Here is a 23534-nt window from a genome sequence, read left to right as displayed (position 1 = left end):
CCTCAAGAACATGGACCTGTATGTAGGCAATGAGATCGATATCTAGAACAAGAAGATGGACCGGATCATGGAGAAGGATATTGGGAACGAAGACCAAATCCAGGAGGCTAACACCAAGGCCAAGAAGATCCTAAAACATGCCCGAGAGGTTTAGCGAACCTTCCTGCTTCTTCTGCTTTGTCGCTCCTCCCTACTGCTTTCCTGCCCATAGCCCCAGTTCTGCCGGCTCCTCTCTCCGTGGTCTCCAAAAGTATATCCTACACATGAAATGCTTTGGCATTGTTATGTGATGATGCAGTTATCTGTCTGTTTCTTACAGCAGGTACTGTTACTACATCGATACTCCGGGTGTTGTTATAAAAGGCATTGATGCTGTTACTTTTGAACTAATTTTCACTGTTACTTCTGTTAGAAGTGTGCATGCTTCTCTTTTATCCTCTGCCCTTCTCCCTCCCCACATCCCCATTTTGCAGTGTGTTTTATTGAGTGCAAAAATCTTGTCCCAATCTGAGGACACATCCGATGGTGTTCCTGCTTGTGGATGTGTTTTGAACCACAATGAATTTCTCCAGATACATCACACCTGCCCCCCACCCATTCAAAAAACCTGCTTTATTATAAATATGTTTAATGTTAGGAACCCACATTGAACCATTTGCAGAAACCTGCTGTAGGAGTCTGGAGCCGCTGTTGTACAATCCTGTGTTTGAGGACGTTGACTCAAAGTATATGCACTAATGCTCACCCCATGGAAACTTGCAGGCCACACACTCATCAGCGGTGGCTGTGCACCTGTTGTGACTCTGGGCCCATAAACAAATGAATGGTGGTGTTCACACTGCACAGATGTACACATACACACTACTGTGTGATATTGTTGCTTGAGCAAGGGTTGATGGTAATGCATGTCAGGCTAGTGTATGATTTACATTTACACATTGCTAGTAGTCACTACAGGATTGAATATGTGAACCGGTGTGCTGCATTTCATTTCCCTTTAACAACATGCCTATGATTCAGAGAGGAACTTATTAAAACATTTCCTCAACGCAGTGGCAGGGCAGCACTTCACAGAATCCCAAATACATGAGAACATTTCAAATTGCAGTTGTAACATGCTGGCTAAAGATTAGTGAATTATACAGTGTTCCCTCAGCAACAGTTCCTTTGTGCACCTTTATGAAGACTATATTCTACCCCCAAATTCAATCCCATTCTCAAATCACTGATTTCTTGAGCTAAGCACCAGGACACCTTTGGGTAACCATTGCGCTCTATGAATATATATAACATAACATAACCATGATGTTAGTAATTGGTCTCAGATGAAAAGCTTGGGATCCAAAGACTCCTCGATTCTCCTTGGTATCGCGGTTGAGCAGCAAGGCTTAGAGCATGAGAGTGTGTGTGAGGGATGAGCCAGCAAAGTAGAACACAATTAAAACAACATACAAATTCATGAGATTGATGTTAGTCTCTGGTCCTAAACATTCAATAGAAATGGTAAAAGATAACTTTCAAGCTGGATCCCTGTTACTAAACTCTTTCATGGTTGAGTATGGTGGAACTCCAAGAGTTTGGAAAGAAGCTACAAGTGCTAAAGCCAAAATGCACCTCTACATGGCTTTGATAAGCTGCTTATTTGGGTAATATTGCAAATAAGTCAAATACTGAATTAAAGTAAATCACAATTAATGATATTGATATGACGTTGAGTAAAACCATTTTTTCTAATTTCATACTGGACGTGGTTCGCTTTTTGTGATGTTCCTGGGCTACCAAGACTTCTTAATGCCTTAAAGTAATTGTCAAGAAATTTAAGCTCCACTGTCAGCCGGCGGACCAGGCCAGTTTACTAACTTGGTTTGATATCCTAGAAAATGTAAATGTCTGGAATGATTGGATTGTTGACCACAGTCAAGGCTGGGTCAACGATACTGCGCAAACCGGTCACATGGACTACCCCTGGTTTAGGTTAGGGAATGCACAACATTTTGGAAATTTTGTAAAGTCATAGAAGTACTGAGCACACTGGGCCACATGTTTGTCACACAGGGGGAGTTCCTCTTGAAAATTGAAGTTCAAGATCTGTTTGGATCTTTTGCTCCAACCTCAAACAGCATCTGAATATGGTATCCACTGGCAAGAGGGTCAACCAGTTACTTGGTCACACTGCCGGCTGCGGGGTTTGTTGGTCCCCCTTTCTGGCCGGTTTGCTGTGAGGCATTTTTTCAGTATAGTTAGATACCACTAAGAAGAACCTTAGCGAAAGTTAACACAACTTTCTGAGTGGAACACAAAAGAACGTTTGTGAGGTGACTTTTATTCACAGACATAAAACTGGTCAGGAACACTGCTACACACATTTTCTAAAGCATATGTACAAATGTAATGTGTTCACAAGGACAACTACAAGTTGCAGTCTACATCGTATGTCTTGGTGGATTAAAGAAGGTGGGGCTACAACACGCATAAAGATTATCTACATGCACTTTCCATCCCTCGTAAGTTATGTAGAAAACATTTGCTGGTTTTATAGACTCGGTACCCCAGCCAACCACAGACCTGAGTAGCCTCATGTTGTGGGTTTTAATAGAGTGATGCAGTTTCCTCCAAGCCGAATCCTGAAACCTTCTATGGATGGCCACTTTTTTCCTTTTTTATTGAAATATCTCTCAATATTGTTCTCAGTTTCTTTAGAATTCCTCTGAACAGTTATCGATTATTTCTTTTTGCTAAAATTATCAAACAATCCTTATTTTTAGGACAAAACCATGATCTCCTAGTTGTATTAGTGGAAATAAAATACAATGTATCATACAGCAAATTCTCCCAATCACTGCTCCTGTTGTTAGATGGGTGAGAGAAATAAAGGTTTATAAAACTTAGTTTACTTAATAATGCTAGTCATTGACTATAAGGATCATTCCACTTTATTGATCTTAGGTTTGAAGAATTACTGGTACCATCTAAATACCTATCATGTGACCTAAAAGTATGACAATTAAAAGCCAATGTTATCTGTTGTGGGTTGTGATCGCTTTCTTTCCTTGGAATAATTTGATAATCTTGACACAGAGAAACAGAGCAGCAGTCTAAAAGAGTAAAACAATAATACTTTGTGACTTAGTAGAAAGAAAGGCAATGTTTGAAGGTTGATCTGATGCAAATCTTCCATTTAAAACAGAGAATCCTAAATCCCAAAAGAATTCCCACGAACTTTTTGGTCTCGTATTTTCCCACCAGTTTCCCAGAATGGAGTATGGGATGTTCCAGAATAATTCAGGACAACCGTCATCCAGGGGAGGAGGCCGACAGTTGAATAATAACTTATAATTAAAATCCACGGTTATGATTTCCATCATTAAGGGACTCTGGTCAAGGATGAATTCCAGCACCTCTTACACTGCTTGGATGCCATTTTTATTCTTCACTGTTAATTGTTAAAAATACACATTTACTAGTAAAATACGTTTTTGTCTAAAATCCTCTAAGACCGTTAACAGAAGACAATCCGTTTTTGTTTTAATTACAGAACTTTTCAAATTAATACTAATATGAACTGTTTCCAGACTACCCGTTGGGCAGCCCTTAGGATTCGCATTAGCTTGAATTTGGAGTATTATGAAATTTGGTAAATGAAAAGGTTTCGTAAACCAAGTTACCTGGAAACAAATTATTTGCTATTTATTTTAAAAAAATGTATTAAGTCCTCCCCACCAAGGTTTAATGTCTCTTAATATCTGCAATATTCCAGGAGCAAATGAGCATCTTGTCAGTAAAATGTATTTCCAGCTCTCCGTCGGCTAGGAGTAGGTTTATGAACTCATGTTCTGAGAAGGATGACATTTTGACAGGTTGACAATAGTATCTGCACGTTCAGCCTTCGGAAATTTAACAATATTAGTCTGCAAATTTAAATCCTCCATAGAGCACGAAGAACCTCGAAATTTGATTATTTTATTGAAGGACCCGATTGCAAGGGCTGGCAAAAAGTTTAAACTGGAAAGACCAGTAAGCAACGCTCCCTGTACAGGCATAAGGTATAAAAGTTATGTCCTGTGGGTATAATTTGTCGCTGTACCGCCAGTCCTCCACAGCCTGATGAGCTGATGGTTGTCATGCTCGGTAAATAGGGGTGTGCATGGTGTGCCGCTGCAGATCAAAGTAGCCAGCTGTGGATCGCACTCTGTGCCATTGTATGCCTGCTACATACACGTTGGATTGTTGCAAGTGTGTAGGCCAAAAATCCAAACTAACAAGGGGCTTTAGAATTAAAATTAAAAAAATTAATTGAACAGGGATTAGGGATTGGTGATGCGTTATCCTACAGGAACACATACTAAAGAACCAGTGCTTAATTTGAGCCGGCGGTTTCCGGTGCTAGGCACCGGCACTTAATTGTCAGCGCCGGCTCTAGTGACAGTCCACCACATGGTGGCACTGTCGATTTAATTTTAAAACTAGCACAACAAACATGTTTTTTAAGTCAAATCACATTGAAAATGAATAATACAAGCCTCTCACACCATTAGTATAGCTTGTTTTTTTGTCCTCATATCACCATCACTGTAAAGTCAGGCCATTATTATAGCTTTGTGTGGCCTGAAATAGTCTGAATTGTCACACTGTTAAAGAGTGCAACAGTTAGGTGTTATGTTGGTACTATTATTAGCAGCACTGGCAGGGGCAATGCGTGGTGCAGGCACTGCTTAATTTGTAACAATACAAGTGCCAGAGCACTTGTCAGGATACCAATGCAGATTGTACCCCCCCATTGCCCCTTCCAGAACCCACAATAACAGTACCAACACAACGATTAACCATCATACTCCTACAAGTGTGACGATTCAGACAATTCCAGGCCCTCAAAGCTATATGAATGGGTTGGGCTGCAGGTTTTAGTAATTTTTTAATGTATATTGAATTATAAACAATTGTTGTGCTCATCTTTAAATTACTCGGACAGTGCCACCATGTGGCAGACTGTCATAAGTGCTATTATTAACAATTAACTGCCAGTGCTGAGCACCGAAAACCAGCGGCTCAAATTAAGCACTGTGTGCAGGCTGCAATGGCCTTCCGAGATGGGACCTGCCACTTAATTTGTTATAAATTAAGCACTGTACAGAACGTCTTCTTAATTCCTTTGCAGTGGCAGTGCGTCCATTGGGGCGTTGCCCCACTAATGCCACAGCCCCTTTAATCGTTTTAATCAATTACGAATAACAAATTCTTCGTTCTACTTTCTGATGCTAATTCCAATCAGGAATCCTGATTGGAATTCGCATCAGAAGTAGAACGAGAGACCGGACGCTGAAGGGGGGTGGGGCTGTGGCAGCACTCAGGATTTGAGTGACAGCGCACTAGACAGCAATAGTGCGCATGTTCGGTTTTGGGCTGGTCATTTTTATGACCAGCCCGAACAGGCGCACTAGCCTTCCCCTTAGGAGAGCAAGGGTTGCTTCATGCCGCAGCCCCCGGTCTCCTAATCGGCGGGGAGTATCCCTGCTCAAGCCAATCCTGGCGCTGCTGGAGCAGCGTCTGGATTGGCTGAGAGGGGTTGCCAGCCACTCCAGTGACGCAGCGGCAGAAGACGTTGAAGGCGCCAATGCGGGACCCCAGCAGCAGAGGCGGCGCGAGTCAGGTAAGTTTTCTTACTTTATTTTTTAAACCCATTTTCAGCCTGTCGTTTTGCACTTCTACATTTAAGTGGGCACCTCAACCTTGTACTAATTTGTACCTGTACTGATCGTCATTCAAATCTCAACCTCTTCTACCTTTTCACATTCGTCTCTGACGAGGATGTGCCCTAACAGCCAGAGCTGCTTGGAACTGGGGAACGGGAACCAGGTCCGCCATCGGCCCAACATTCTGTAATTCTGGGCAAATTCCTCAATCTCCCCATGCCTACCAAATCATGAATGTGTCCGTGTATCTTCCACGTTGCCCTTCCCTTTAATGAAAAAAGCCCTACAAAATGTCTGTCAACGATCCAATTAGCCTAATGGGTTGGCTGCCGACCGTGCCTACTCAAAGCAGAATGCCTGCAGAGCAGACATCTGAGGCGAATAGATGTTAAAAGTATGTCATTGGTATTTGGGAAGTCAGTTGAATACGTTGCTCGGCAAGTGTGCAGTCTGGACTGCTTTCCTTCATGTGTAATTTGGCAGTGTGTTTTTCGGAAAGGCAAGAAAGGCTGCTTATTTTTCTGCTGCGTGCACTTGGCCGCATTAGCACGTAGGACACAGACCTTTCAAGACACCGTTTCAGTGTCTGTTAATGCGCGGTGCTGGGGCCCGCAGTTTCCTATCGCATGGAGTTTTTATCAGAGAGCGTTGCTGAGCAATCCGCTTGTACCTTGTCTAATTAATAGATCGGCCTAGTAACAAGTACGTTTTTACTTACCTCACTCTTTACTGAACCAATGTATCTTGCATTCAGGGCACAAGTCCTAAAAAAAGAAGTGGGGGGGACGCTCCAAGTTAGGTGGTGTCACCGGAAGTGACCTCACGGCAGGAAGTGACGTCACGAGATGTAGTCCCCACTAATTAACAAAGGTTAGAAGGTGATGGGGGCAGGTTCAAAGGGCAAAGGAGAATGTTTACGTTGGAATTAGTCACCGTATTGACACTCAAAGGAGCGGGGAAATTAAAGATGCGCTTGTTCGGTGCGTATTTATTGCCCACAGTAAATTTGCCGGTCTCCGTCTGAAATGCATAAACACATACTGACCTTTTCTAATATACGGCCACGAGCGCCCGTCTGTCATACTGAACGGCTCCATCAACGTGAAACAACTTAAAGAGCTCTGTTCACCCTCTCTCGACAATAGAAGGTGGGGTTTGGTGAGTGCTGAGCGCGCGCGCAGGCTCGGGTACCGGCTCCATCTTTTGGGCAGGGGGGACGGCGTCCACCCGGTAAAAACCCGGTAAAATAAGTGGGGGGACGCCGTCCACACGCGTGGTACCCCAACTCGAGCCCTGCTTGCATTCTATGAAAGGATGTCACTGTATTAGCCATGTATCTTTTGTTTTCTTTACTTAAAAAAAACAGGAAAGCAACATTTGCACATCAGTTGGACATAAGATCAGCCATAGGAGGCACACAGCAAGTAAAGGAAAGATTTTCTGTGCTTGCATCTCATGAAACACATAATTATAAGCAAGCATGGAAAAAGCCAATAGTTCTAGCTATGCTAAGCATGTCACTGGTACATAAGCAATTGAGTACATTATGCCACATTAGACCATTGTCTCCAGTTCAGTAGCCCTGTATTGGAACTCCCTCAACTCAAGCACACCTCCTTGCTTAAAATGAGTTGTGAGAGGTCCCTTAACTCTAGTGTGCAAGCACTTGCGACAGGTTTGACAGACTGCTGTCACACCCTACCTGATGTGAGGGGTGTGAGAGTTCTGGCACAGGTGTTTAGACTGCTGGTCTGTGAGGGTTGCGACTCACAAAAGAATAAATTGGTTATCCGCACGCTAGCATGGCATGTTTTGTATTTTCTGGGCTCATCACCGCACTTGTTCTGCAGAGTCTCGGTGAGGAGTCCTACTCGGGTGAATGCTGGGGGTTTTCCAATGTTGTTATTAGCTCACAAGAGTCACCAGTGGCTTGAGAATGCTTCAGATAGTTTTGGAGCAATCCGGACAAAGGACTCACTTTTAGAAAACACGATATCCAAATAGATAAAAATGGAGATGCAGGGTATCGTTTTTCACATTGATATAACTACGTTTCAAGCCAGCATCAGAGTACATGAGGGGTAAGGGTTAGGCAATTTAAGGACTTGAACTCTGGAAATACTTATTTTGTATGAAGTACACTATTGCAAGTTCTAGAATGATTAGAAACGCACATGGTAGTGGCACAGTTTACTTTGTCAGTCACCCGAGCCGTGATTTTCACTAAAGCTTCTCTCATGTCTTTTGGTCACACGTTTTGGTTAAGTGGGGAAGCCGGAACTGGTCCCAGGATTTCTGTTATACCATTTGCAGTTCAGACCCTGGGACCGTGTGACTACCTTGCTCATCCCGTGAAAATTGGAAAGAACTTTTACGGCCTACCACTTTCAAAATTCACCAGCCGCCACTGTTCCTCTGAGATGTTACATCATGTTCTCGGTTCTGTAGATCACTGAAAACCTGCTTTAAACAAAACCAACCCACTCGTGGTTTGCTAGTAAAGACCCCCACAACGCCATTGTTGTTTATTTTGAAAACTACTTGACAGAAACACCTTGAACTCGGCCTGTGAAGACATTTGGCATTGTACAAGGGGCTAAAACCACATGGACTGATGTTGCATTTCTAATGAGTACACTGCTGCGAAGAGCAAGGCATCCTCTCAATGGAGGAGAAAGATACATAGAAATTGAAACATGGGAACACATAAATTGCAAAACTACAGACTAATAACCAAATACTGAAAAACGTAGACTGCAAAAAAACAGACAATAAAAATACTCAAAAAACGTACCCTACAAACAAAAGATAAACAAAAATTTCTATCTACAAAAATACAGAAAATTAAAAATAAGACTTTATAATGTAGACCACAAAGATAAAGACATCCAAAAATACGATCCTACAAAAATAAAAATTTACCTAAAACTAACTCCAGACACCGACTTTCTAGAACTGCATTTGGAATAGTAGTTTAGTACAATTCTGTAATATGTTGGAAGAATGTTTCACTGGCTTTAGGAATTCTTACATAGCCTATTTGTAATAGGTGTATAATGTTGCATAATATTTTTGTTGAAGGCCGCCTTTTGAGGCTGGATTTTATATTTTGGAAATGTAATTTTTTTTCATGTGGAACCCCAAAAATAAGTAATATACACATTTCATGAATACATAGAATTGATTTCTCAATTGCCCACTGCATCTCTAGTAAGAGTTTTCAGGTGCCCAGTCATCACTTTGTGAACCCCACCTATTGATGTATGGCCCTGAGGGTTAAGTCCTGGGGGGCTGGCGATCACAGGAACACATACTTTCTGATTAAGTTTGATAAAAATAAATAATTCAAAACAGATTAAGAATGAAGAGGAGGTACTCTCACGAAAGCTCTAAAATATATTTTGCTCTGAGATGTTACTTCCTCATAAATATATTTCTTGCCCCCCCACTCCCCCCCGCCGTTTTCCTCTTTTCCATAATTACAAATTCACACAAGTTTTTTTTAAGTATGGGAAGAAGTACTCATGGAAGCCTTCGTGAACTGGACCCAAAACACATAAAAATGGGACTGCTCATGGAATATTCATATGAAATTAGCACAAATAGAAAGCACTGTGCCCTCTACACTCTTTTACTAATAGAGAGTTTAACATTTTGTTAACATTTGAAGGTTTTTTGCAGGGACGGCTCCTCAGTTTGAGCGGAGAGGCGGTGCCACACTGAAATGCCACCAGAAACGAAAAATAAAATGGTAACAAAGTTGAATTAACTTCAGGGCTTTTAGTGGGCCGGGTTCTGCCGGTGCTCAGCACTGGAAGTTCTAAAAACTAGGAGCCGAGATGGGTCCATATTGCTCTCCATTTTTGCCCTCACCGTCTGGATGAAAAATAAACCAACTCAACTCTGCAGCAGTACCACTGCTTAAAGCCTTTGATGTAACTTCAAAGGGACTCGTCGTAGTCTAATCATTTGAGAACTGAAGCATTTTCAACATGCTATACTACGAAGCCATGGTTGTTGCTTATTTATGTTATGCAACTAACAACCATTGACAAAGTCAATAGTACTGGCTTCTTGTAGGTGTAATGTTACTTGTTGTATTATATATCTGGATTCAATGACAGAAGCTGCTACTTACCTCCTGGGTGGCATACTATGCTAAGCACAGATTTTTACATTACGTTTTAAGGCACGCCCTAATTACACCAGCCCCTTTGAGAGACCCCCTAGTTAGGTCTCGCCTGACACAGCGCATGCGCTGGTCTGGCAAGACATTTTGTCAGGGCTCCAAAAAGTGCTACCAGGCCAGCCTAGACCAACAGTGCATGTGCGCGGGCGCGCGCGTCGCGCTTTACCGCGATTACTTTCACTTTCACGGCCGCACGGCCGCTTTGATGTTTGATCGCGATCACTTTCGCGGCCGCAAGGCTGCTTTGATGTTCTCTGTGAGGCTTCAATAGATTGCAGCAGTTAAAACAAGCATTGGCATAGCCAATAGGTCTCGCTTTTGGGACCTTATAAGTGTTTAGTTATGCAACTGTTGCATGGTTAAACACTTAATAAGGTCCCAAAGGCGAGACCTATTGGCTATGCCAATGCTTGTTTTTTCATCCCACTTAGTCCTGACTAACTTCATTACCCTTTTATTCTTCGTCACCCTGTCCCGAACGGAGCATCAGGGCGGAGGCGGAGCTACTGCTGACTGGCAGCAGAGAGAGCAGGGCACTTTCAGTTTAAAGTGCCAATTTCTTTTTGGCTGGACATCTTGCGACGGCCAGCCACACATATGCAATTTAAACCTCTCTAACCAGCTTGGTTACAGAAAGCAAAAGCCTCCAGTGCTCTTCTGAGCACTCATAGAGGCCGCTTCCACCAATCCTGGTGCTGCTCTCATGCTGGTGGGAGCCGTGCCAGGATTGGCTTGGGAGTTTGGAGCCTGCCTCGAGGAGAGAAGACCATCGAGGAGAACGTTGCGCTTGCAGGGAAGTGCTTTTAATTTATTTGTTTAATGTCCCACCCGCCCACCACCAACCTCATGCCAGCCACCACTAGGTTTTTGAGGTAGTGCTCCTGTAGCACTTCTGCCATACTCGTAAATGTCTAATCAGCCCCATAATGACCAGTCAAGGTGCACAAGAAACACAATTCCCTAAAATTCCAAAAGAGAGGAGGCGCTTATCAGCCATTTCCAAGCCACGAGGACTGCTCTGTTGCAAGGGCTGCGGGCTGCGTTGGCATCTTTAGAAGGCTGCACGCGGCCAGGCAATTGCAAAACATCCTGGAGCGTGAGTGACGCCGTCCTGGCACCTGAGAGCGCTCACGCGGTGTCCCGACGCCTTTGTAACACGAGACTCCTGAATAAATCTCCTGTGCACAGGTGGTGCAGACTGGTCAAGTTTCCAAAGACGGTCCCACTGAAGTCATTTCCAGGGCCGTGTGACCTATATACGAGGCAAACAGATATTCCCCGAGCCTTGAAAGAATAAAGGCATGTTTTTGGAAAAAAACAGATGACAGGAAGGTGTGGGGGTACAATCAATAAAACGAATTTTAAAAAAATTGCTTTGTAGGTAGACTTCCAGGTGCCACCATTCAACATGACGTCTAAGCCAGTGCTAACTTTGTGAAGAAAAAAAAATCAAAAAATAAGTTGCTGGGCTCACGGTATTGCTCAGGAGACCAGGAGTTTGCGCTAGCAAATTAATCCGCCATCACTGATACATGCTAGAATAAATTCTGCCTAATAATCATCCTACTTCTACAAATTGACAGTTTGGACTCTCCAATTCTTTTTTTAATGCTTATATAATTGCTAAACTGGTGTGCCCTGCTAAAAAATAGACAAACAGAGCTACCCTGTAGTGGACTTTCAGAAATAAATGCCAATCTAAAGAATTATGTGCCGGTGCCAAACACCGGCACAAGTTAAGCACTGGTCTAAGCACTCTACAACGTGACAACATTTTTTTTATATAGAAGTAGGCGGCAAAGGCAGATCTGGCAAAAAATAAATGGCCAAGTCCTGTCTCTCCTCCGGATTCTTCCATTTAGAGCGTGGGGGTAGAAAATGTTCCCAAAGCTGAAGATGCTGGCAGCTGCCTCCGCATTCGGGGTCTTGGCACAGATGGCAATAGCGTTGGAAGGGCTAGCCAATTAAGGGCCACACAGGCAGCCGGCTGCGTGATATAAAGGGTAAACAATGATACCTTCTGTAAATGCCGCGCCCAAGGAGCCATCTTGCCAGCTGCTAATTATTAAGCATATGACATCTGAATCCAGGCGTTTTCTGCCCTCCGGCAGGTCACGTTTACCCGCACTGATGAAGCAACAATGCATGTTAAATAGAGTGTTAAATACCCATCTTCCAAGAACCGTAAAGGATTATGTTTGAAGCGAGAACGGCCCAGGGCAGTGGCGTTACACCCAGAATAAGCGCTAACCAAAATGAATGCCTTACTATTGGCCTTCACCTATTAGAAGTCAGTTTCCAGGATATGGGCGATATTGTGTGACCTCCCACTCTTTAAAAATTACAATTATTTAGGGGCAGCGACCACCCCAGGCACTTTTAGGTCAACAGCATTCAGGTAAATTAGAATAACCTATCACCGCTAGAAAAAATCCTGGGCAAATCCAGAACGGCCGCAAGGTTTTCAAAGGCAAGCTGAAGGAAATACAGCCCTCTGGCTCCTAATCTGCGAGCCCACTACAGATGCGGCTACCTGTTATCAGGATATGCTGGACAACATTCTAACTTAGCTGAAAGACGGTAGAGCCAAAAGGCCTCCTTGTCTGAGATCAAAAATAGAAAATGCCTACTCGTTCAAAGTCAATAGATGCCTTGTAACCACAGGTTACAGTCAAGGGGTGTAAGGATTTTTATCTGGACCCCACTTAGCGACTGTGCCAAATTAGTGCTGAAGGCCTAAAACGCATAGAAAAGAACTAAGATATCATTCCACCTGCTTGGTGTCGTCCTCAAGTTTTACAGAAAGCTGGCCTTTCGGTTGGTTCTAGTCCTTCGGCAGTGTCCTATAGAAACTCTATTCTGGTTATCTGTCCCAAGAACTCAGCTGAATTTCGACAAGACCAGTGTGAAGAAGAGGTGTTCAAGGGAGTAGATCTTTGCTGGTGCCATTTCTCAAAAGCTAGCAACAACTCCTGGATTGTGGTGAAGGCATCACGATTGAAACTTTACTGAAAGAGGAGGAAGTTGAGTTGGCTGGCGAAGGCCCTGGATCGTGAGATAAACCTACACACGGCCCAGCTGACTCAAGTTCTGCGCGGCTGCTGCTTGGGAGAGTGAATCACCCAAGAGTCATGCGGTCCTTGCAGCTAAGCAGGCTAGAATTGCCAAGAATGGGCAAGACATCGAGTAACTGCAGCGACAGTACTCTAGACATCATCTGCGATGGAACCCTCGCCTTCCTCTGATCCGCCCAGTCTACAATTCTGTTGGTATGTGACTCAATCCATTCTATTGGACACACAGATTTTTCTTCTTGGGTTTGGGGCCTGATCACCCAGAATATGGAACTGTTCAAGCCATGTCTCTAACAAGTATAGTTTTGGAGAGAGACAATATAATGGTGGGCTCTACCGGCCATTAAAGGCCCGCTCCATCGTTAAAGGCCTGAGCCGAAGATACAGCTGTAAGCAAAGTCTAACATTGGAATGCTGGAGCTCCGGGATTCTATCGGCCATTAGAAGCCGGAGCACTCTATTGTTTTCAATAGAGCGCTCAACATTCCAATGTTCTAATTCACCCTATACAAGAAAACACATAGGGTAGATTTCAACTGGCAATTGGAATAGCCTGTCCAAGCACACGTTTACCGTACAACTGCTTAAATCAGCATTACCGCTATCTAAGGCCACTCACCTACCTCTTTCCGCCATCTTGCTTCAACATACCACAAGAGCATATGGATGGTATAAGAGTGGCGGCTACCGCTTCACTAACCCCTTTTCTAGCGAGCTGCCAATGTCATTTAGTTGCTGTCGATTTCATGGATAAATTTGATACCTCGGGTTCAACAGGTATGCCCAGATGTAGGGCACAGGCTCACCACCATTGAACTCAAGCTGCACCTCTCTGATGAGGTCCAAAAAGGCATAACCGGACTGGGGTTGCGCTGTTTCTTTCTAGAGAAGTCTTAGCTTTGCAGTTCAGGCTAGACTGTTCCTAGTGGAGCAGGACCGAATCAGATTGGCATGTGGCTTGTCTCGGATAGTAGCGGGGCTTAAATAAAGAGAGTAGAAGTAGAGTGGGCAACAATATGACGAGCAAGAAAAACATTTAATCTAGAGGGGTCTGGATTAGGGTTTCGGGGGGTTTGGAGTGGGATTAAATCTCCCATGAATATTTTTTTGATAAAATGTGGGCAAATAGTATATTGTACAGCACAATTTCCACATACATTTCCATAAACGCTATAGGTTCTGAAGGAGCACTCATGAAATATTTAAAATGCTTTCTTGGTGTGCCAAGCAAGCCTCTTCCTCATCAGGGGTGTTGGTAATTCACCTTTTTAAAGGTAACATGGGAAAAATTATGCAGAGAAGGGCATATTTCAGTTTAGGGGTGGGGTGAATGTGCGAAGGTTGATTCAGCGGAATTACATTCAAATTCTGTAGAAATCTGCGACGGGGCAGAGTGGGCATGAGGCACGATTTTCTGAGTGCAACATGCACCCTCATTTCTAAAAGTGGATGCAAGGATGCATTTTGCCTAAGAAACTAGCACAGCCAAATACCACTTGGCGCCCTTGCATACTCTGCAGTGATTAAGACCTTTAACCCCTTGCGTGCTCATGACGAGCTCAGCACGATTATATCCCCGCCTGTGCGGGAGAATTAATCAGTGGGCGGGGTCGTGACAAGCTCAGCTCGTCATAAGCACTGCTCCATTGTGAGTCATGACGAGCTGAGCTCGTCACGAGCACAGCAGCGCCGCGGCCCCCCCCCGCATCCCCCCGACCGTGGGGGAATTACCCCCACAGGGAAGGGGTTAATCACTGCAGGGTATGTAAGGGCGCCGAGGGGTATGCAGTGGTTTCTAAACATTGAGGGACTGCTCACTCTTCCCACCCTGTTTAGAACCCACTGCATAATTTTAGTTCATTCCCACGGCAGAGCAGCGGAATGTATCAGTAATTCCACATTAGAAGAGTGACGCCAAATTACCAAATTCCTCAGATTCTGACAGCGGTGTTACAAATTCTGCCCAGGCCTAATTTCAGCACAGTTTCACTAACAAATAGCTAAAAAGCAGTAGGTTTTACCAGTGGGATAGCAAGGGGAGGGTGGGTGCGGCACGCATTTTGAGGACAGCGGCCTACCCCCAGCTCTTACCTGCCGTATCGTGGCGACAATCGACAGCACAGCCCCCTAACCCCCCCCCCCCCCGCTCTTCAATGCGGCTGCCGCAGGGGCCAGGTCTAGCTATGCCACTGGGTTTTGCAGGTAGTTCAAAACGTCAATGCAATTTGGTGGGTCATTTCTTTTTTCAAAATGTGTATATTGCATTCTTCTTCATTTCCACATTCCACTTCTCTTGTTTCCCGTGTTGCCTCTTCCGAGTAGATTATAATTCCTGTGGTGCTTGAGAATGTGCATGGAAGTGCAAAATTAACAAGCATTTGCAATGCAATAGGTCTCGCATTTACGAGAGTTTGAGCTATTGACATTGCAAATGACAATGCCTTTTATTTTTGTTTTCGTTTTAAAAACATAAATAAAAGGCATTGTCATTTACAATGCCAATAGCTTACTCACGTAAATGCGAGACCTATTTGCATTGCAAATGCTTGTTTAAAAGGCAAGTAAGGCACCATTTTGTGGATGTGCGTCTGCGAGAGTGCTGCCTGCAGATCCCCTTTCTGGTCTGGTACCGTCATGATACTTGGTGCATTCCTGCTGTCACCGTTTACCAGCCAGGGTACGGCCAGGTTTGTAAACAGACAAGGTCAATCCAACAGGCGGTGACTATGCTTTACATTTATTATTTTCTGTTCTATATAGCGAGAACTCGGTCCAAGGGCTTCTGAGCGCTTTACATGAGCACCAAACTACTCACACGAGGTCAAATGCATATGTGTAGGCTCGGGGAGAATACGCGGTTTGCCCAGAATCACACAATGTGGAGCCGACGCAGGGTCTTGAACCGGTTTACTCCGTTCCAAACTTGAGCGCTTTGCATGAGCACTAGTTACGTTTCACACAGACACATTCATTTTTGGTAGGCACGGGGAGATTCAGTGATTTGCCCAGAATGACAGGATGTTGAGCGTGTCTGCCGAGACCCAAACCCAATTCCCCAGGTTTGAGGTCGACCCGCTCTAGCTGTTAGGCCACATCCTCTCCCCCTCGCAAGCTGTTATGTTTAGCAAAGTTATTGGGAGGTGTTTGCGGGTGTTAAGAGTCCAAACTTTGGATGGTAGAGCGGGCCTCTAAAAATTGATATCTGTGCCTAAGACTGCAGTTTTAACTAGTCACTTCCAACTCAAACCCTGAGAGTTCCATACTTTATTTGCCGCTGTTGCTAGCAGTTGTCAAGATCACACAATGTATGTTTAAATTGCCGATTTCAAACCCTAGCCTGGTAATATGTACCAGCACAATAACACAACAAGCTGAAGTATGTTTTCAGAGGTGCTGGAGGGTGCTTGCCGCAGAAGTGCTATGACCCGTGCACTCGTAAAATGGGCACAAAGAGGAAGGCAAGAGAATCAAGGGGCTGTCACCGCGCTGTTTCGCGATAAATTAGGAAAGAATCTCGGTGTTTAACATCTCATAGGCCTGTGGCTTTGACCCGCGCGTTTCCTTCTATCTTCGGCACTGAAATTCAGACGTTAGCAGCACTCGTGGAAAAAGCACAGCGCCTAGACTCCAGACCGGGGTCTTTCGACCAGTTCAGAGACGCACAAATGGAATTATTTCCCGCACCAAGTGCTGCTCTCTGCACCTCGCCAGCTGTGAAAAAATTAGAACGGGGTTTCGTTCCAGTGAAATCATTTACACACACATGCACACTTAATGCTAACACATCAACTAAACACGTTACCACTACACACACACACAATTGCATTTACCTCACACTCCCAAAGACGTAAATACGTACAATATATATACAAACACATCACACACACATGCGCATATATATGAAATGCTATGCTTAGCGCTGCTTTAAGAAAGGCGCCCATCCAGGCACTGCATGCAGAGCCAGGCGTGGCGGGTATTTGTAGGAATCTAGTTTCAGGTAGGTTCAGTCGCACTTATTGCCACGATGGCCGTTTGATACCTGTGCAAACAGGCTGTGTCTGGGCAGAGGCTGGTGGGAGGGAAGGGGTTGGGGCAGCTGGTCGGGAGGGGGATGAAAAGATGGGGGTGGAGGACAGGTGAGTAGAGATATTTGAAATAGTACGCAGTAAGTCAAGGGGAGATGAGAAAGAGCACGGTGTGTAGGGGCATATAGATGCAAGGGGGAGTACAGAAAAAGTCAAACACATGGCAGTGAGGTGGGTGACAGACTTTGGAAAGCCGAGGATGTTCTCTTGTGCAGCGCTACGAAGACACTAGCGGGGTTTAAACGAGGGCAGGAGAGGGGCTGCAGGTCTGAGCCAGACTGCTTGGGTTCTTCCAGACCCATTTTATAAAACTTTGGTAAATCTCTTCAGACTTCCATGCCCTTAACCAAGCACTCATTCGTCAGCATCATGCCTGTATATGGTCATTGAACTACGAGGTGACATGCTTTTTATAATGTGCAATTGGGAACCCATTCTCCTATTATAATAGCATTATATTAACCGCTTGTGTATCTAGCTACACAAACTGCATTTCCGGCCATGCTTAAATAATGGGTAGTACACAACTCAGCATGTTACCAGTTTAGCACCAGCGGAAGTAACACAAGCACCTGAATCCCCTGCGTTAGCATCAAAAACATGAAGCGCAGGAGCTCAGATGGAAATACAACTCGAGAGAGTGTGATTTGAGGGCTGGGAACCGGTCCAAGCTTTCCCGGATTCTGTGCCTCGGACTTGCACACTGGAGAGATGACTTGGCGAATGCTGGAAGGGCTCGAGAGGGGGCAGTAGGTCAAACACTCTGAGCCCCCTCCACCGCCACGGTCTAAACCAGTAGTTCCCCCATGTTCATCGGCAACCCGGAGGACAAGGAGCTGCTGCTTCCAGGTGCCTGGACACATCCGGAATGAAAAAGGAAGGGGTGAAAGCAGAGCAGCTACACGCAAGCCAGGATTTAAAGGTGCAGGCACTTCTCAGAAGTGCTCAATGTCAATATTAATTAAAAGAACATTGCGTGTGCCACAACAGACTGGCATTCGCGGCAACTGAATAATGGTTTTCCGGACTGGGAGGATGTGAAATCACGGCAGAAGAGAGGCCACAGAGGAGTTGGAATAAACAGAGCGGGCGTGAAAGCACGGCGGGAGAGACGCCAGGGACCTAGGGAGGGGGTGGAACAAACGGAGTGGGAGGTGTATGGGCGAGCGCAGACAGTGCAACACGAGCAGTCTGCACATGCACTCTACAACATAAAAAACAAGAGCGCACTGAAGCTGACGAGGAGGGAGTGGGAGGGGGGAGTGGGGGCGGGCATGCTTTACGACGCGTGGATTCTGCTTTAACAGTGCATTAAAGTAGGAAGGGAAGCGGCCGTACGACCGCGAATGTGAAAGTGATCGCGATCACGATAAAACATCAAAGCGGCGAAAGTGAAAGACAACGAGTGCTTTCAGGCTGCCAAATGGTGCGCGCGCCCGGCACTCATGCACAGTAGTTGGCGGCCTGAAAGCACTCGTTTGCACTTCCAAAAGTGCTTACTATAAGTCTCGCCAGAGCAGCGCTAAAGCGCTGTCTCAGGCGAGACCTAAAAATGACCCACCCCTCACCATCTCGGGCCATAGCCAACACAGTGTGAGCGGTCGTGCAGGCTCATGCTGCAAAGGAAGCGTCGCTCAGGATACACAGAACTTACAGGAAGTTCGTGCACCAAGACCCCTGAGTAGGGCTGCCACCTTTCTTACAAGAAAATACTGGGATTTGTTTGTTTTCCTATTCTGGAACAGACAAAATCTGAAAAGTAATTGCTGTAAAGTTGTCAGGATTCTTTTACAATGTGGCAATTATCGCTCAGCTGATCTATTAATAAATTTTGAAAGAATTTAGATCACTCTCAATGACGTTTTAGCTGACTTCTTCATGTTGTTGCTGTTTTAGGTTTATGTTTCAGAAGGGAATACATATTGAATTTCACTGTTGTCCCTAATATTTATACCAGCCTCTTCTTAAAAATACAGGCTAAACCAATATAAATAAAAAAACAGCAAGGTGGCAACCGTCCTCCACATCCTCATACTGAAAGGAAAAACACTTTGGTGAGGCTCCTCCCACACGCCCACTTGGGCACGCCGCCACTAGCAGTTAAGTTGGGCATTGCTGCTCTGTGTTCTAGCTGCTCGCTGACAGGTTTAAACACTTTGTGAGCCAGCTGTCATGTGCTGAGGTATTGTTGTGTTCAGCGTGCCCTTGTTAACAACTCAGATCTGTACAGAGAGTTTTTTCACTTGGAGAAAGCTCAAGGGCGGGGAACTGGTTTACAAAAGGCAGGCATGGCCTATTGTCACTGCTTCACCCTGGGCTCTGCCTTCAGGCTTCCCAACTCCTTCCTCTACATTATTAATGCGTCCATCCTCCTCAAGGACAATATTTCTGCTCTTGCCTCCCATTATTCACGCTTCCCCGTCCTAATGCACATTATGCATGCTCTCCACTTCCGCAGACATGTTATTCATGCTTGACTTCTTATATATACCAATAACACTTTCCCCCAATATGGTGTTTTTTTTCTACCCCGTGTACATTATTCATGCTTCTCCTCGTGCGCATTATTCATGATTTCCACCTCCTCATGGACACTATTGATGCTTCCCATTAACATTATTGAAGCTTCGACCCTCCAATACATGTTATGAATACTTCCTTCGATATGCTTATTTTTCTATCTTCCCCATGCGCATTATTCATGCTCCCTCATCAGCACGATTCGTGCTTGTGCTCCCCATGCGCATTATTCATGCTCACTCATCCGCACATGATTCGTGCTTGTGCTCCCCATGCGCATTATTCATGCTCCCTCATCCGCACATGATTCGTGCTTGTGCTCCACATGCGCTTTATTCATGCTCCCTCATCCGCACATGATTCATGCTTGGGCTCCCTATGCACATTAATCATGCTCCCCCATCTGCACGATTCATGCTTGTCATTCTCATGCACATTATACCTGCTCCCTCATCTGCACATGATTCGTGCTTGTTCTCCCCATGCTTATTATTCATGCTCTCTTATCTGCACAGGACTGGTGCTTGTGCTCCCCATGCACATTAATCAAGCTCTCTAATCAGCACATGATTCGTGCTTGTGCTCCCCATGTGCATTTTTCATGCTCCCTTATCTGCACATGATTCGTGCTTGTGCTCCCCGTGCGCATTATTCACGCTCCCTCGTCTGCATATGATTCGTGCTTGTGCTCCCCATGCACTTTATTCATGCTCCCTCATTAGCACATGATTGTTGCTTGTGCTCCCCATGCACATTAATCATGCTCCCTCGTCCGCACATGATTCATGCTTGCCATCCCCTATAATATAGCCTTATAGCCCGCCGTAGCGGGCTATACCGGCTATTAAAGGCCTGCTCCAGCGTTAAAGGCCCGAGAAGGGAGCGGGACTTTAATAGCCGGTATAGCCCAGCTACGAAGGGCTATAAGGTTATTAGAATATTCTGCCACTAGAGGGCAGAATATTCTAACAAAACAAAGCCTTCAGGGAGCGCGAGGGGATTGAAATCCCCTCGGGCTCCCTGAAGTCTTTGTTCACAGCCAGAGCTGTGAACAAAGAAGCATTGGAATGTTGGTGCTCCGGGTTTATACCGGCCATTATAAGCCCGGAGCGCTCCATTGTTTTCAATGGAGCTCCGAAAATTCCAATGTTCTAATATCTTTTAAACCTGCAGTTGGGCCTTAAGCCCTAAAACCCAGGGTCCAGCTGACACTGGTTCAGAATAAGGTGCCCAACGCCAAATCTGTGATGATCGTTTTCAAGATACAGAGCCATAGACATTTGGTATGCCTTTGTGGGCACTAGTACATGCCAGCTTTTGTCCCCTTTAGAAAACATAAGACCGTGAGAGCAGCTGGACCCTTAACTTGTGTTAACCCTGAACTGGGTCCTGCTGGAAACAGACTACTAGCCCCAGGGCCCCAACTACTGAGACAAAGACTCTAATGGAAAGGCCTCTGGTGCTCCCCATGGACTACTTGGAATTGGTGGATTCGTATTTTACTCGGAACTCTGGCAGAGGGTCCCAAAGCCACCGAGTTGCCCAGCCTTGAGACTCTGAGCTGGTGACAGATTATATGCAGGGCTTTAAGTGGGATGAAAAAACTCGGGGGGTCTCCAATAGAGGCGTGGCCAATGTAATTAAGGGCGTGGCTTAAAACACATGCTAAAAATCTGAGCCATTTGACTGGTATTTTGCTGCTTCTGTCCATTCATCCAGATATATAATACAACAAGTAACATGACACGTACAAATTAGCAACACCTATGACTTCATTGTATATAATATAAGAACATTGGAATGTTGGGAGCTCCATTGAAAACAATGGTGTGCTCCAGGTTTCTAATGGCCGGTAAAAGCCCGGGGCTCCAACAATCCAATGTGTGACTTTGTTCACAGCTGTTGCTGTGAACTAAAGGCATTCCAAAGCCCGAGGGGATTTAAACCCTCTCGGGCTCTGAGAGGCGTTTGTTTTTACAAATTAGAACATTCTGCCCTCTATGGGCAGAATGTTCTAACAGCCTTTTGTCTCAACAACTGTGCATGTTCAAGAGATGGAGAGGTGCAAATCCCTCTCTCTGGTGTTTCTTTCCTACTCAGCAGAGTTCAGTCTGGGAGATCCTTCCTAGTTCAAAGAGCATGTGCGCTCTTACACAAACCCTAGACAGGACAGAACAGATCCTCACTGTGGCAGCCAGGAGGCAGCAAGCAAGCTATACGGATGGCCGACTGTGCCTGATCCAAGTCCCCAATGAAAAACAACAAACCATCCAAGAGCGTTGATTGGAGATAAGGGGATTGTTTGTAGGTTATTAGGGTGCAGCTTGGGCCAGTTACTCATATGGGGGTTAAAGATGTTCACGGGATAGACGAGGCATTGCTTCAGTGGAGGGGGTGGAGGTGGTGAATGAGCAGTATGCTGTGGCACTGATAACTCTGTATGCTGCAGCACAAATTGTGTGATATGCTGCAGATACCCACAATGTCCAGTTATGCCTCTGCATGGGTAGCAGTGTATGCTGTGGCACACTTTACCAGATCTGTTGTGGCGCATTCACATGTATGCCCACAAAGCACTACACAATGACGGACCAGGATACCTCGACAAACGTCTCACCTTCTACACCCCGGAAAGCCAGCTTCGCTCCGCCGACCTCACCCTCGCCCTCGCCACCATCCCACGCATCCACAGGAACTCCACCGGCGGCAGATCCTTCTCCTCCACCAGCGGCAGATCCTTCTCCTACCTCGCCCCCAAGACATTGAACCCCCTCCTCATCAGCTGCGACAGACCCAGGACCTGCTGACCTTCAGGAAACTTCTCTAGACCTGGCTGTTCGAGCAGTAGCTGCACCCCTCCCCCCTCCCCCCGCTCAGCGCCTTTAGAACTTAAGCGGGTGATTAATGCACTCTACAAATGATTGATTGACTGATTATGCTGGAGCCACTTCGTTATGTATGCTGTGTAACGTTTGGTTATTTATACTGCGGCAGACTTGACCATGTAGACTTTACCACACTCGGCCATGTATGCCAAAGAAACAGTTTCCATGAATGCCAAGCCACCTATGGCCATTTAAACCGTGGCCATCAAAAACGGTGCATTCTGCGGCAGCAAAGGCCCTATAGGTCATTCACTAATGGTCATGCATGCACCTACCCACAGAAATGTTGTGGCGAATTCAAGTTGGGTAAAGACCCTGGGCCAAAACTGTTGCACCCATCTTCGAACAAGAGACCATGCTGTAAGAGCACCAGTAATGGAAGAATAATGCAGCAGACACAGGGTGTGAAATGATGACATCCCACACGAGAGCTGCGTAACCGAGCAATGATGGACATCATGAGATCTACGTTAAAGAGTCATATTCTCATCAATAAGTGCTAGTGACATAGTCTGAGATATTTTCAGTCTGCTTGATGCAGCACCTAGAGGTGAATTATTTTGAGGGTGTAAACTACAGAATCACAATCTCTCATTAATTCCTCCATTCATTCACACATTGATCCAGCCACAAGAAGCTCCTTGAACCCTCAGGTTTCTGTCTTAAACACTCACCAATGGGATCCGGGAACTGCTTGTCCGATACCGCATTGTATTCTTCTTCTGACGTCAGTACCTTGCCGCCAGTGGGCAAAATCTTATTTTTGGGGTTTGTGCCTTTCTGGTAGGCCTGAAACAGAGAAGAGAGACAGAGAGAGGTGGGTGTTAAAATCAATATTAAATTATAAACCTAGTGACGGTATCGACCACAAGTGTCATCCTGGAAATGAGGGATGAAAGTTGGGCAAGTCTCCTCTGTTCCCTTTATCCACCTTCGACAAATGTCCACAATCAAAAGCCGAAGCAACAGATCTCTTATGGACTCTCCTGGGTATCGCCCTCAAGGACCTACATAGCAGCGTCCACAGATGAACTTATTGTTTGCACACTGGGAATAAGCCACGTGAAATGACATTTTATGACATTTTTAGG

General features: G+C 45.2%; 1 protein-coding gene across 1 annotated transcript in view; it reads right to left on the bottom strand.

The window, feature by feature from the left end:
• The window catches only part of NIBAN1 (niban apoptosis regulator 1), a 388096-nt gene that overhangs the window by 174846 nt on the left and 189716 nt on the right, over window positions 1-23534 (bottom strand). The window contains exon 4 of the mRNA XM_085601526.1: window positions 23118-23232. Coding sequence (XP_085457652.1) covers window positions 23118-23232 — 115 coding nt within the window. The remainder of the gene's footprint in view (window positions 1-23117; window positions 23233-23534) is intronic.

This window comes from Triturus cristatus, chromosome 4_2 (assembly GCF_964204655.1).
Source record: "Triturus cristatus chromosome 4_2, aTriCri1.1, whole genome shotgun sequence".
NCBI classification, from domain to species: Eukaryota; Metazoa; Chordata; class Amphibia; order Caudata; family Salamandridae; genus Triturus; species Triturus cristatus.
This window is presented reverse-complemented; position numbering and strand designations above follow the sequence as displayed.